This window comes from Denticeps clupeoides, chromosome 12, assembly GCF_900700375.1.
Source record: "Denticeps clupeoides chromosome 12, fDenClu1.1, whole genome shotgun sequence".
Classification (NCBI taxonomy): domain Eukaryota; kingdom Metazoa; phylum Chordata; class Actinopteri; order Clupeiformes; family Denticipitidae; genus Denticeps; species Denticeps clupeoides.
The window spans coordinates 5254051-5268297 of NC_041718.1; the positions used below are offsets into that span (position 1 = coordinate 5254051).

The 14247-nt window shown below is 46.5% G+C and overlaps 1 protein-coding gene across 4 annotated transcripts in view; it reads left to right on the forward strand.

Annotated features, from left to right (window-relative positions):
• The window catches only part of pdzrn3b (PDZ domain containing RING finger 3b), an 83805-nt gene extending 70066 nt beyond the window's left edge, over nt 1–13739 (forward strand). For all 4 annotated transcript variants that reach the window (XM_028999283.1, XM_028999284.1, XM_028999287.1 and 1 more), the window contains 7 exons: nt 6284–6537; nt 7956–8043; nt 9745–9843; nt 10098–10160; nt 10242–10343; nt 11113–11229; nt 11465–13739. In XM_028999283.1, the coding sequence (XP_028855116.1) occupies nt 6284–6537; nt 7956–8043; nt 9745–9843; nt 10098–10160; nt 10242–10343; nt 11113–11229; nt 11465–12949 (2208 nt within the window). In that variant the 3' untranslated portion in view covers nt 12950–13739. The remainder of the gene's footprint in view (nt 1–6283; nt 6538–7955; nt 8044–9744; nt 9844–10097; nt 10161–10241; nt 10344–11112; nt 11230–11464) is intronic.
• Nucleotides 13740–14247: the final 508 nt, after the last annotated feature.

Sequence of the window (14247 nt, forward strand, 5' to 3'; positions counted from 1 at the left end):
GCAGCATTAGTCGCACCGTGTGCTTCTTTTTATTTTTTAAACTGCATAAATGTCTATTGCAGGTCGACTCTAAAATGTCCCCCTACTGAAAGGTTTGGGTGATTCCTATTACATGACATGTTCCCTGTGAATGCTGTGCATGAACAAAGCATGGCCTCGTATTAGAGCTCTGCGACGCCACAGGCCCGTCCTGACGCGGAGTCATTACCTCTCGTTATCGCCCCCCGCCGTAACCCTGCACAGCGTGAGGGGACGATGCCGGTGCTGAGGCGTGCTCCGTAATGACCGGTACCAGGTGTCCCTGCTGTCTGCCCCGGGGTCGCCCGGTGTCACTCAGCTTTTTGCATGAAGTCCCCTGGCAGTTCCTCTCCCTTGGCGGCATTACGGTGTCCGTTTGACTGGCCCCCTTTGTTCCCTGACTAGAGACATATTGAGGCAACGCAGCGTGGCGTGGAACATGCACAGCAGATGTTGCCGTTGCGACATGCAATGGGGCCCTGTGAGTAAATCATGCCCGACGTGTCCTTGCAAGTGAAGGATGGGTTTGTGGGCACGAGTTTGAAATACGATAACAAGACGACAGGTTTTCCGTGTCAGTGAGTCATCAGAACCGACGTACAGTTGCTAGCAGTCTTCCGTCTGCATGATATACACGTGCGTCATGGTGACAGGGCTGAGAGGACTGTTTTTTTTTTCCAAAGTTCATTGGATTTCTGTCCTGATGAAATATTGAATAGGGGTGGTAGTAGCCTAGTGGGTAACACACTCGCCTATGAACCAGAAGACCCGGGTTCAAATCCCGCTTACTACCATTGTGTCCCTGAGCAAGACACTTAACCTTGAGTGTCCCTGTAACTACTGATTGTAAGTCGCTCTGGATAAGGGCGTCTGATAAATGCTGTAAATGTAAATGAATCTGCCTTGTGAAGAGTCTTGTGATATTGAAGTCACTTTGTTTTGTATGGCCCGGTCTGATCCGGGCTAGAGTTACCGGCGTTCTTCACTCAGGATAAAGGAAGTGCATCATTTTCACCAATTTAGATCCACGTAGCCCAGATGTGACCAGAAGTTCCCTTAGCATGAACAAGCCTGTGCAAGTCGAGCAGGTTGGTGAGAAATACTGGGACTCTGCAAATCAACAAACTATTAAAATGGGACATTAACATTATGCGAGACCCATTATCCATTATTCTTTGGCTATAAGTTTCCTGAACTCATAATTGTACGTAACAAGTGGGCAATACACTCAATATTATTCCATGGACATTTTATTCAACCACTTACACCTCAGTCAGGCCATTGAATCGGATTACTGTCCATGTACAAACTGATTGATTGACAGATGTAAATATGGCTGTGCTACAATATGTGGTTATTATGCCCCCTTTCAGCAAGTTAGCACTTTTTCACATCAAAGGCCAGAACATTAGACAACCTATTTATGAGATTTGTATGATGACAAGCTGAACTGTGCAGTTCTGTACATTTTTTATATGAGCCTGTGCAGAGCACCCAAGCCTGTTTGGGTCCAACTGAGTGTATACATGCACGAGATGCTTGACTCACAGTCAGGACAGTTGGGGCAGCGGTGGCCTAGCGGGTAAGGAAACGGACCCGTAATCAGAAGGTTGCCGGTTCGAATCCCGAACCTCCGAGGTGCCACTGAGCAAAGCACCGTCCCCCAAACTCTACTCCCTGGGTTCATAGCTGCCCAAGGGTGATGGGTTAAAAGCAGAGGACACATTTTGTTGTGTGCACCATGTTTCACAATGTTGTTTACTGTGTTTCACAATGACAATCACTTCACTTTTCACTTTCAGTGAATGGGATAGTTAGTTAGAGTTCAAATTTGTCTAACATTTTGTCTGACGTTGTATAAATGTACTGACTAACTGGCAACATTTTGAATGAAAACAAAGCCCCCAGTGTCTTCTAGTTTGACTCCTTATCTGATACCACTCTCTCATAATACAGCCCTTCTTCCCGATATTAACTGTGGGAAAGTGAAGGCCTCTGCGTAGACAGACATCTGAAGGCGTTCTCGTTAAAACAAACCTTAATGAAGCGCTTTGAGCAGAATGAGCCGTTTTTATTGACTTTTCATGAACACCCAGGCGCACAACGCTCAGAGGAGATTATGCTAATGTGAGCGGAAGCATCTCCTGCAGCCACATTTCCCCTCAACGCCCTGCAACCCCGGATGAGGCAGTGTAGCAGTGAGCGCCTGTGGGTCTCGCACCTCAAGTCAATCGAGGAGCCTCTTCATCCTGATTCTGAATAGGTGATCCTCGTGAAAATCGGAACGGAAAAGCGGCATGCACAGAGTCCGCCGGAGAAGCTGGTAAATGCGAAAATAAAAGGCAGATTAGCCATACCGCTCCTACCCACATTCAGGAGCACAGTTCTACCACTCAGCCGCCTGGAAATAAGCCTTCAAGCTTCCGCCGACTCGAGCTGCCGAGGGGCTTTTCACTCTTCCACCTCCATTCTCCTCCAGTTTAAAAGAGGAACTCTTTGAAGAATAAGCTTTAAGAAGTGCACTGGACCATAAAGCAAGAAGGGACGGCAGAGTCCGGCCTGTCACATTTGCGGCCTGCAGAATGGACATTTGTAGACTGTTTTTTTTTATCCCCAGGATTCCCCAGCCGATCCACAAATGAAAGGGATGCACTTTCACTCCTTTTTTTTTCCCTCCACTCAGTCTCTCCTGATGTGTTCACTTTTATTTAATTCGAGCCATTGATTTAAAATCATTGAGCAGCCTTCGGTCCTGCTGATTTCCAGGGTCCCCAGACAGGGCATCGCTTGGGAACGCTGTCCCACGGCTGAACTCTGCAACTCTGCATCATATGTATTAAAAAAAAAAAAAAAAAGACTGTTCCGCTGAACCTGGCAGCTAAGCTTCTTTGGCTGGAGGTCACATAACACTTGTGCCCTGGACAGTTCAATCTGGACCTGTTTTCATGCACAGGCTTGAGAAGGAGCTTAGGTGATGGATTAATTTCTGTGTGTGTGTGAGCATGCATGTTTGTTTTTTCTTTATTAAGTTCTCAGCCTTGTTGCCATCTGTCAGGACGGTTCATGCACGGGTCTTCAGAAGGACGGGATTCAGGGCCTGACGTAGACGTAATGAGGCGTGCATGCCGCGTCTCTATTACAGGATCTGCAGGATAAAGCCCTGGGTGAACTGAACCCATTTTGACGCACTGCTTCACAGGCCCTGGGCTGTCCTGGCTAGAAGCCTGCCGCTTCTACGGCAGAAATAACACATCCCATTGACAGCGCACCAAATGTTGATGTCACCGTTATTGTCGCGTTCTTTGAAAGAAACTCTTGTCTTAAAGATTTCCCATCTCTGGCTGCAGAGAAAGGCGATTCTTTGGTAAGCCCCACTCCTGCCGGGTGGGTTTTTTGCAGGGTCCGGTGGAGGGTGACGTCCCGCTGTGAAAGCGCAGTGGTCATAGCTCTCGCGCGATGTCAGAGGTGAGCGGGTTGAATGGGGGCGCGCTGGACCCCCGGCGGAACGCACTGAGCTGGAACTCTCTGGACGTTGTGGGGGCTGGGGCTGAGTGAATGAGGGAGACAGAGGCAGAAAAGCACAACCGGCACTTTTCCCCCAATGAAGTCTGAGAAATTCGGAGGCGGAGGGGAACACATAAGTCACTGTCCCGTCTGATGGAGAAATGGTGAGCCTTCACAATGATTAATAAATACCAGAGACAATCTAGAAGGTCTAAAAGTAGAGAAGATATTCACTTCATGACTCCACCAAATGATCAGTTGAGCTTGAAACAATATAGAGGAAAAACCCCTGTCCTCTGAGACGACATGAAGTGTTCTTTTGACTTCAGCTAACTTTATTTGAACGTCCCATTTAGCAGCGTTTCTGAAGGGATTGTGGTGCTACCGACGCTCCCCTCCCAAATGTTCCAATTACTTGATGCAAATTTCTTAAATCTTACGAGCTACTATGCCTCTTCAGAGTTTTGATGGTTCAAAAGTGGAAGTCAAGCTCATTTTAGATGATCCAATTATCCTTGGGGGTGCGGATTAGGAGTAATCCTTTTCTGTTATTAGTGAGGAACCGAGCCGTACAGTTTCTCATCTTCCTTGTCTGGCTTCTTTCTGTCTAAATATGATTCCAGAGATTACTTAAGGCAGGGAGTTACAGACACACAAATTAGAAATGCTCTGAGCACACATGGAGACATTAAGGAAAACACTGTGGTTTAAGGAAAGCACATTAAATGTTGCTGAATGCATTGACTATGTGGTAGAGATCTGAGGAACTTCACATTTTCAGCCCTTCTGGACCAGAGTTTTGTGGTTGTCCTATGATTTTTTGTTTCCTGAATGTTCTCACCTGTATCTGCCTGTATAAAGCTGCCCTTTTGGTTTCTGTTCACCGTCAGGTGATGTTTCCCCTGTCGCGTGCTCCATGTAATAAATCCCCTGTCTCATGACGTCGTACGTATGCGTCCTCCTTTGTTGCTTAATATTAATTTTGCTTAATTCTGGACCTTGAATCCAAATCCAGGAAATACTTTTTTCTCCCACAGAAATACATTTGTGCTCTTTTTACATCCAATCACTGAGCAAATGCAATGCATCACACATTTGGAAGCCGTGATGGTTGATGGAGTTACTTTTTTAGGGGAGCGGTGGGAAATTCTCTGGATGGAAAAAACATGAGAAACGGGAGGTCACCTTTCCCCTTATGATGTCATATCTGAGCTGCTTCTCTCTGAATGGTGAAGTAAAATGGCCAAAGGACTCTTTCTACATATCGCCATTTCTAGCCACTGAAGGACCATAGACAGGCTAGAGGAACTCGTATTAATGTTATATAATCTTATCAATTTCTGGTTATCAGTTTTGGGTTACTCTTAATAATATATAGTACTTTTTTACTAAATAGAATCAAAGGCTCCACAGACAGGGTATGGGTGATTCTTGTAGAGCAGGGCTTCAAACCGTCCTATATTAGTGAGTCAGGTGTGAAGTCAGTAGCTACCTGGGAGAGCTGAAGATAAGGTTTGCATTTGTATTTGAGGTCCAGAGCTGAAGAACCTGGTTTGCAGAGTATACCTTAGGTAACAGAAAAGAGTCGGAGAGCTGAAGAAGTGCTTTTACTTCTCAGGTTCTTTTTTTCTAAATGTTGGGGGGCCTCCACCCCAACGTAGTGGCTCATGCAGTGAGAATCTGCTTACACTCATTGTGCTTCCTTGAATAATCATAACATCTCTAATTGCTATTCATGATGAGAGGAATCGGAAAAGGACCCCCATCACCACACCACACTCGAAAAAGATGATCGGGCTGCGATCATCTCCGACAGAGAGGGTCTATTCTTCACCATGATATGATTTATTTAGCTAAACAAGAGAAACTGGATCCAGCCTGCCTAACGAGCCTGATTAATTAACAGGGGGGCTCATTCTAATTAACGTCCCTCGTTCTGCTGAACAGGGCTCTGACCCCCCGTTTAATCATTCAGACGTTAATAAGCTATCAGACGTTAGAAGCTGGGGGGGGTTGGGACGGGGGCTTGTTTTTTTAAAACAGCATGTTCTGTTGAAAGTCCCGTTTTTCCCCTTCAGTGGGGTGATAAATGCTCCTGTTATGAGCAGGGACTCCCCAGGGAAGAGGCTCACGTAAGCGCAGCAGAGCCGTTTGTTGATCTGTCAGTATCTGAAGGGGAGTTGCTCATTGAGCTGGAAGAGGAGCAGCACTTGCATGCGTGCACACACACACACACACACATCTTCCCCAGCTGCCAATGAAAATAGACAGGTGCTGATTTACTTGTTCATTGACCAGGCCATTTGTAAAACACTAGTGATGCCAAGTTTGCGAGGAGACAGAGTGTGTGTGTGTGTGTGTGTGTGTGTGTGTGTGTGTTCGTGTGTGTGCATGTGTGGGTCTATTCATGATGGTTCTGTGGGCCCCCAGATATTCGTCTTGCCTATTCAGCAAAACTCAAAAAGGCCGGACCAGAATGCTGCCACTGTTTTAATCAAAGCTCTCTAATTGCACCCTGTTGGGTATTTATTTTTAGAAACTGGTGCATGTTGGCCTGTTACTTTCTATATTTTCAGTTTTAATGTTCTTGTAAAGCATTTTCTGAAATATGGGCCCAGTGCAACTATTTATTATTATAAATCATGTATAATTATGGTCATTGTAAAGGGCATCTAACACAAGGCCCAGTGAATTCAGGGCTGGCCGTTAATTGATCTGCAGACAAGTTAAACTTAACAATCACTTGTCCTTCTTTGCGTAGGTCAATGGGAAGGACCTGTCAAAAGCCACTCATGAGCAAGCAGTGGAGGCCTTCCGCACCGCCAAGGAGCCCATCGTGGTGCAGGTCCTGCGCAGGGCTCCGCGTCCCAAACCCGTCAGAGCGCCCGGAGATGCCCAGGTCGTGGACATCAGCACCCAGACGGACATCACCTTCCAGCACATTATGGCTCTCAGCAAGCTGCCGGCCTCCACTCCGCCAGTGGAAGTGCTGGAGCAGTACCTCCTGCCAGATGAGTGAGTGTCTCATGTCCTAGTTGATGTGGAATGGCGTGATTTTCATAAGAGCCTAGACTGGGTGGAAGTGCTGTGTGGAGCAATGTGGGTCACTTATGGGTAATAAACACACTTCACTCCTTGAACTGTAACATATGCAGGTCATTACTGCGAAGTCTAATGCATTACGTATTACAGCCCTGAACGTGAATGAGTTACAGTACCGCTCATAATTTCACTTCAGCGGTAAATACAAAAATGACCCGTAAGCAACTAGACACTGTCATTTTTTTCTGAAAATCACCTCAACGTGTTGCCATTGAACTAATCTATTGACATGAAATGGAGGTGGGTGTTAGAGTTTGGCTATTATACAACTCTTTACATATAAATAACTATAAAGAGATAGATGGTAAACAGAATTTTGTGTCATTGCCTGAACATGACATAAAATGCTTTAAAATTGAAAGACTCATATTTAACCGTATTTAAAAATGTATGTTTTGATATAATGCATGCATCATAATAGAAGAGAGCAAAACAGAACCGAATAGAAGATAGTTTGTGTAAAAGTATGTTAAAGGTGTGATATTCTCAAGGAAGGTTGGAAGGAATGAAGCCCATGAGCACCTTACTGGGTTCCTTACCTTGAACCTGTTGACCTCCTATAGGACCTCATATCTGGGGTTGTTTTGCTCTCAACAAACTTGCGTGCAGTGAAAGCAGACGGTCAATCATTTACCCCGGCCGCATACCCGTGCCCACACACTCTTCCAGTACCGTGAAGTTGCATTGTGTTAAAGTCTAACCGGATGTATGTATTCTAACCATATGGCCAAAGTTAAAAAATTATGTATTTTAACAAGGGCCCAAATCATCCTGTGTGGCTCTAGGATGCCATTCATTGCATCCTTGGAGCCTTGGAGACCACTTGGAGACCACAGGAAATATATGTTATGATAAAAGGTTGTGTACGTTGTGTAGAGTGTTACATATGGCATTATTGCATTAATTGCTGTATATCAAATAATACAATATGCTGAGCCCACTGGTCTGGTCTGGTTTGAAATCACCTTTTAATTAAGGACAAGTAAGGCCTGGGGCAGGGAGCAGAATTCATTTCTGTGATGCCGAGGGCCTGCTTGGGCACACAGTGACAGCTTTTGCTTTTAATGGTCATAACGGCTGATAATGTTAATTTCTAAATTAAAAGTAGCAGTCAAGTTCACAGTTAACCACAGGCATGTTCAATTGCAGGAGGTAGATTGCTTTTTGGACACACTTTAACTCACATAAGCTTAAAGGAAGAGGATGCACTTTTTAAAATATATTTTAGCCTGTAAATCCTGTGGTGCCAACATCTTGCACGTTGATCCCTTTATTTGCAGTGAACATGATGAACGTTTCTAATTGGGTGGTGTGCGTGTGTGTGTGTGTAGGCATTCCCCTGGACATGAGTACTTCGACCCTACAGAGTTTCTGGAGGGCATGCAGCAAGAGATGGACCGTGAGGAGCTGGAGTACGAGGTAAACCCAGAGCGCCAATACGGCGTCACCTTCTGCTCGACCACAGCGCTGGCCAGGCCATTACCGGGCAGCACGTTTCTTCCATGCACTGAGCAGACGCCAGACGGCGACATCATTATTTATTTGGGACAGTGGCGACTTCCCTCTCTCTCTTGGCCCTTGGGGGGTTTGGGGGAGACGAATCACGAAAGAAGGGAAACAGAAAGATAAGGGGAGAGGAAAGAAATGAGATGGGAGGGATGATGGCGGAAGAGTGATGGGTGGTGTAATGATGGATGGGCCAGAGTGTGCAGGGAGGAGATAGGAGCCAGGGGGTTGCAGGGTGCTTCCCTGCATTAATGACTTACCAGAAACGTGTGAGGGGAAAGAAAGAGAGCGAGACCTGTAGAAAGGTGAAGTTCTCAATGCTTGTTCACTGCCTCTTCAAAAAATTACATTTGGATGCCTGATCTAAGCATTTTCAGCATTAGCATCTAGCACTAGGACAGATGTACACAACCACCACCTCCTTGACCTCCACTTTAAACCAGAGCTTCTGCCTCCAACCTGCCCCGAAAGAGACGGAGATCAATGATCAGCCCCAGACAATACCGCAGTCACCCCTGGATGCTGGCTCTGTTTATACTGATTAATGTTTATCTTCCCGGCCGCAAGGACAATAGGACAGACCGTCTGGACATTCTCGCTTTAGGTGCCCGTAACAACTAGAGCAGACATTTCTTCATTTAATTTTCAAGCCATCAGCAATGTATTATACATTATAATACATTAACACACAATCAAACAACAGTGAACTCCTGAAAAAAGCATTCCATGGGACCTCTTCTCAGCCATTTTGATAATTGTGGGGTGTTGGGATCAGCATGAATTAAAAATTAAAAGCTAAATGGGAATGAATTTTATTTTAACATTGCTCAAGTATGCTGAAGTGGCCTCCTATATAGGGGTGGGAATTGATGAGAATTCCAGGTAAGGAGACAAAGGGGCATCTTCCTTTTTGTGGATTAAACCTGTCTGAATGTGTTATGTAGGTCTTTGACTGATTAAGAAAAAAAGTTAATTAAAGTAAAATTAAAAGTTTTATCGCAAATTATCGTAATGTTCAAAAATACCTATCGAAATATCAGACTTCACACTGACGTTTCTGCCCAGAATCCATTTCAACATTCCAGCTAAAAGCACAATCTCTTAATAATGTTACATAATAAACTCCTTACAGTGCAGTTCCTCAACAAAGGCGTGAACCAGCCAGGATGCTGGTTCACGGGAAGTTTAACATTTTCAGGCGTTTAACATTTTCGTTTTTTGAAAGTGCCCTTTCAGAGACCCCATTACAACCCAAGGCATGTTTGGGGCTGTGAGAGATTAAGTGAGATTTCAGCATACAGCTACTGGAGACGGAATCCATTGGATTAAGGAAGGGTTAACAGTCTCAGCAGCCCCTGAGGCACACACAAACACACACACAGACACAAACAAAAATGCGCACACGTGTGCCGACACACTCAGGTTCACCCTTGTTTTGAGTACATGGGAAATATGCTTCCTGACTGTAATTGTCAGCGTTAACAAGATACAATTTCAGTTCTCCCAACTTTCCTAATGTAGTGTCAAATTACAAGTTGCTCATGTGATGTAGTTTATTGAACTTTACTCACTGCTGTGGTCATTTCACCAGATATATAATATCATTTTCTTCAGGAAGTGGATTTGTACAGGAGCAACATTCAGGACAAACTGGGACTGACTGTCTGCTACAGGACTGATGATGAGGATGAAACTGGAATCTATGTCAGCGAGGTGAGTGTATTTGAGAATGATAGTCATCTATATACATAACATTGAATATACCATAACCATAAATTATTACCACCCCTGTTCTGTTTCTAAATTCATCTTTTGGATGAATGTTATTTGATATTCTTTCTCCTCTCAATTGTTTTATGACAGTTATTGTAATTTAGCGACTACTAATGGTAATTGAAGTGGGATATCAGATGGCTTGTGATGTCACGGAACATAAACTAAAATGGCATTAAATGTTGTGGCTCTAGATTGATCCAAACAGCATTGCAGCAAAGGATGGCAGGATCCGAGAGGGAGACAGAATAATCCAGGTACTGGGATATGAAATTCATAAAGACCACCTTCTCCTGTTGAAGAATAAGTGACTAAACGTTTAATGTTGTGTGGTGGAGATAAATGGTGTTGAGATCCAGAACCGAGAGGAGGCCGTGGCCCTGTTAACCAGTGAGGAGAACCAGAATGTCTGCCTGCTTGTGGCCCGCCCTGAGATCCAGGTACGGGTTACTCAATTTGAGTAAAATCTGAATTATAGTGTTTCACTTCATTATTGTTTCTTTAACAAGGCTGTTTTCACATTATTTTATGTACATAAATAATTATATATGCATTCACAACATAATGCATGACAAATGCATAATGCATGTATTATGCATTTATGTATGTAGTTCAAAGAAAATGTTAAGCTAAAATGATCTCAAACCCTGATTTGCATTCAGAAAACTGGGGTAATGTCATTGCAGTCTTAATTTCATGAGAAACTTTTGTATCTCCACAGTATCACATTGCATTAATCAGCATGATGATAATATGAATGGGCATAGAATTAACAATATTCAGCAATATATTGCCCTTCCCTTGACCTCCACGTATCTGTCTGTTCTGCCTTTTATCATCGGGCTGTTTTTAACCAGCTGAAAGGCACCTTTGGCCGTTGGACCATTCCACTTTCTAATACACTCAGCCCTACGGTAACAGTGCCTTCTAAGGCACTTGAACATTTTGACCTTCATTCAAGCCCCTCCCTCTTCATCCACCTCCAACATGTCTTTCTCTTTGTGTTACTGTTACGCGTGTATGGGTTAGGCTTTCCCACTGATCTGATTTGTCAGTATGGCTTTTTACTGAGGTTGTATATAGTGCAGCAGTCCTGGTTGATGCAATCTCCCCCATCTGGTCTTATATCACGTGTGAGGCCAGTGTGGAAGGAGACACTCTCGCGGTAATGGTCAGAGATTGATTGCTTCTCCTGCCTTGTTTTTGCAGCTGGATGAGGGCTGGATGGACGATGACAGGAATGATTTCCTGGACGACCTGCACATGGATATGCTGGAGCAGCAGCATCACCAGGCCATGCAGTTCACTGCCAGCATGCTGCATCAGGTACCTCCGTCCCTCACTGGCGTACCAAGTGTCCTACAGGGCCGCTTGAATGAAACGATAGTTCTGTAGCCGCAAATACATTTAACCATATAAAAATGTGTATTTATAGGGACAGTTCAGCATTCAGGTTCTTAATAAGTGTTTTTAATAGATTCAAATGCTGGAAAAAAAATGTTCTTAACTTTTTTTTTTTTCTTCATAAAGTAAATGAGCATCTCTGTTTTGGCCTCTGCAGAAGAAGCTTGAGGAAGATGGTGGGACCACAGACACGGCCACACTCCTGTCTAACCACCACGAGAAGGACAGTGGGGTGGGTCGCACCGACGACAGCACGCGCAACGACGAGAGCTCGGAGCAGGAGAACCTGGCCGACGACCAGACCACCAGCTTCTCCAACACGCTGGGGAGCCGGCGAAAGCTGACCTACAGCCAGGACACCCTCGGCAGCGGGGACCTGCCCTTCAGCAGCGAGTCCTTCATCTCGGCCGACTGCGCGGACGTCGACTTTCTGGGCATCCCAGCCGACGAGTGCGAGCGTTTCCGCGAACTGCTGGAGCTGAAGTGCCAGGTGCGCAGCACCGGAGGCCTTTACTGCCCCAGCGCCGCCGCGGCCGATGAGGGCGGAGTCGATCAAGAGCTGGAGCTGTTGAACGACGAGTTGCGGAGCATCGAGCTGGAGTGCCTGAGCATCGTGCGGGCGCACAAGATGCAGCAGCTGCGCGAGCAGTACCGCGAGTCCTGGATGCTGCACAACAGCGGCTTCCGCAACTACAACACCAGCATCGACGCGCGCCGCCACGAGCTCTCCGACATCACCGAGCTGCCCGAGAAGTCCGACAAGGACAGCTCCAGCGCCTACAACACGGGCGAGAGCTGCCGCAGCACCCCGCTCACGCTGGAGCTCTCCCCGGACAACTCCCTCCGCCGGGGGGCGGAGCCCCAGGGCCAGGCCGGCGCGCCGCGGCCGCCGAAGCCCCTGCCGTCGCCGGCGCAGGAGGCCTGCGGGCCCGGAAGATCTCCGGAATGCGCCGCGCCCACGGACGGACAGGAGCAGAAGCCGGAGGCCCCCGGCAAAGCCGGCCGGGGCCCCCGCTCGCCGTATAAACACGCCCACATCCCGGCCCACGCCCAGCACTACCAGAGCTACATGCAGCTGATCCAGCAGAAGTCGGCCGTGGAGTACGCGCAGAGCCAGATGAGCCTGGTCAGCATGTGCCGCGACCCGGTGCCCCCTTCCTCCACCGCGGCCGACCAGGGGCCCAAGATGGAGTGGAAGGTGAAGATCCGCAGCGACGGCACGCGCTACATCACCAAGCGGCCCGTCCGCGACAAGCTGCTGAAGGAGCGCGCCATGCGCATCCGCGAGGAGCGCAGCGGCATGACCACCGACGACGACGCCGTCAGCGAGATGAAGATGGGACGCTACTGGAGCAAGGAGGAGCGCAAGCAGCACGCCGTGCGCGCCAAGGAGCAGCGGCAGCGCCGCGAGTTCATGAAGCAGAGCCGGATGGACTGCCTGAAGGAGCAGGCGGCCGTCGCCAGCGGCGACGAGAGGAAGGAGCCCAACATCCTGGAGCTCAGCCACAAGAAGATGATGAAGAAGCGCAACAAGAAGATCTTCGACAACTGGATGACCATCCAGGAACTGCTGACGCACGGCACCAAGTCGCCCGACGGCACGCGCGTCTACAACTCCCTGCTGTCCGTCACCACGGTGTAAATAAGACGCTACCGGTCGGGGTCCGGATTCCTGCCTCGTTCAATGCGGCAACTTTTTGTAGATAAGATGAGACTTTTTTTTTTTTTTACCTCGAAGGAACGTGAGAGTCCCCAGTCGGAGGACGGAGGACGGCCTTAGCGAGCGTCCCACTGAACGTTTTCAGGAGGGTGGGCGTACAGCCACCTCCACCCATCGGCCCACCACCACCCTTCACCTCTACGCGTGTTCCGCCGCTGAATAATTCCGCTTGACTTTCACCGCCGGGCTTTACACCATCGCTCCATTTTTTAAAAGACGAATCCGTGTGTCCTAACTTAACAGTTACAAACATTTATGGGTTTTTTTGGTTTATTTTTCTACAAATAACTTTTATCGGTATATTACTGTTGGTACGTACATTTTACCTATTAAAACGAAGTGCAAAACTGTACAACTGCTTCATCAACAGCATACGACCCTTTTTCATCGGCTCTGGTAATTCCGTTGGATTTACTGCAATAAAGAAAAACGACATAAATAAATGACATGGTGCTACCTTTTGGATATTTTCTGTCCATGTACAAACACCAACTGCCGCTCAGATCTTTTTTTTTTTTTTTGGATAGAGAGGATGAACGTCTCCCGCGTCTAAAATCTGGGTTATTATTGTTCATTATAGCCAGCGAGTCTTTGTAGGACTTTGTAGGAGTAACACGAGCCTAACGAATCTTTAGCTAGAAAACGGAATTTGATGTCTTGTAAAATGAAAGAAATAATAAATTATTGTTTTATATTTGATGAGCTTTCAAAATCTTGGCTTGCGTGTTTTCCTTGGCCTGTTTCCTGCATTGCGTCGTAGATTTCATCACTTCATTATGGATTCTGTCGGGGCGTCTGGCTGCCGACTTAGAGGTGGCGGCTCCGTTTTGAAACGAGCTGCTAAGATCCTCGCGCCATTTGGCTAATTCTTTTGCTTCAGGTCGGATGAATGACTAATGTGTTGTGTGTATTAGGTAACACCTTTTGGCAAATCACTTTATACAAGCGCAATCGTGTTTCCGTTTGGTGAACAATGCTAATGCTTGCACTTTACAGATGGGTCCCTTCAGAAAATTGCCATTTGTCTAATATCCTAATTACACGTAATAAAAGTAATCCCATCTGAAGTCTTTTTATTCCCACTTTCCCAGTTAAATGAGGTAAAGTAGCCCGGATGTACTGGTTAAGTCAGTGTTTTCCATTGTTCTGTGAGGTTCTGCGTTTTTCTCACCGATTTCCTTCTGCTCTGTGGTCTACTCTTTTTTTCATTAATTGAAGTG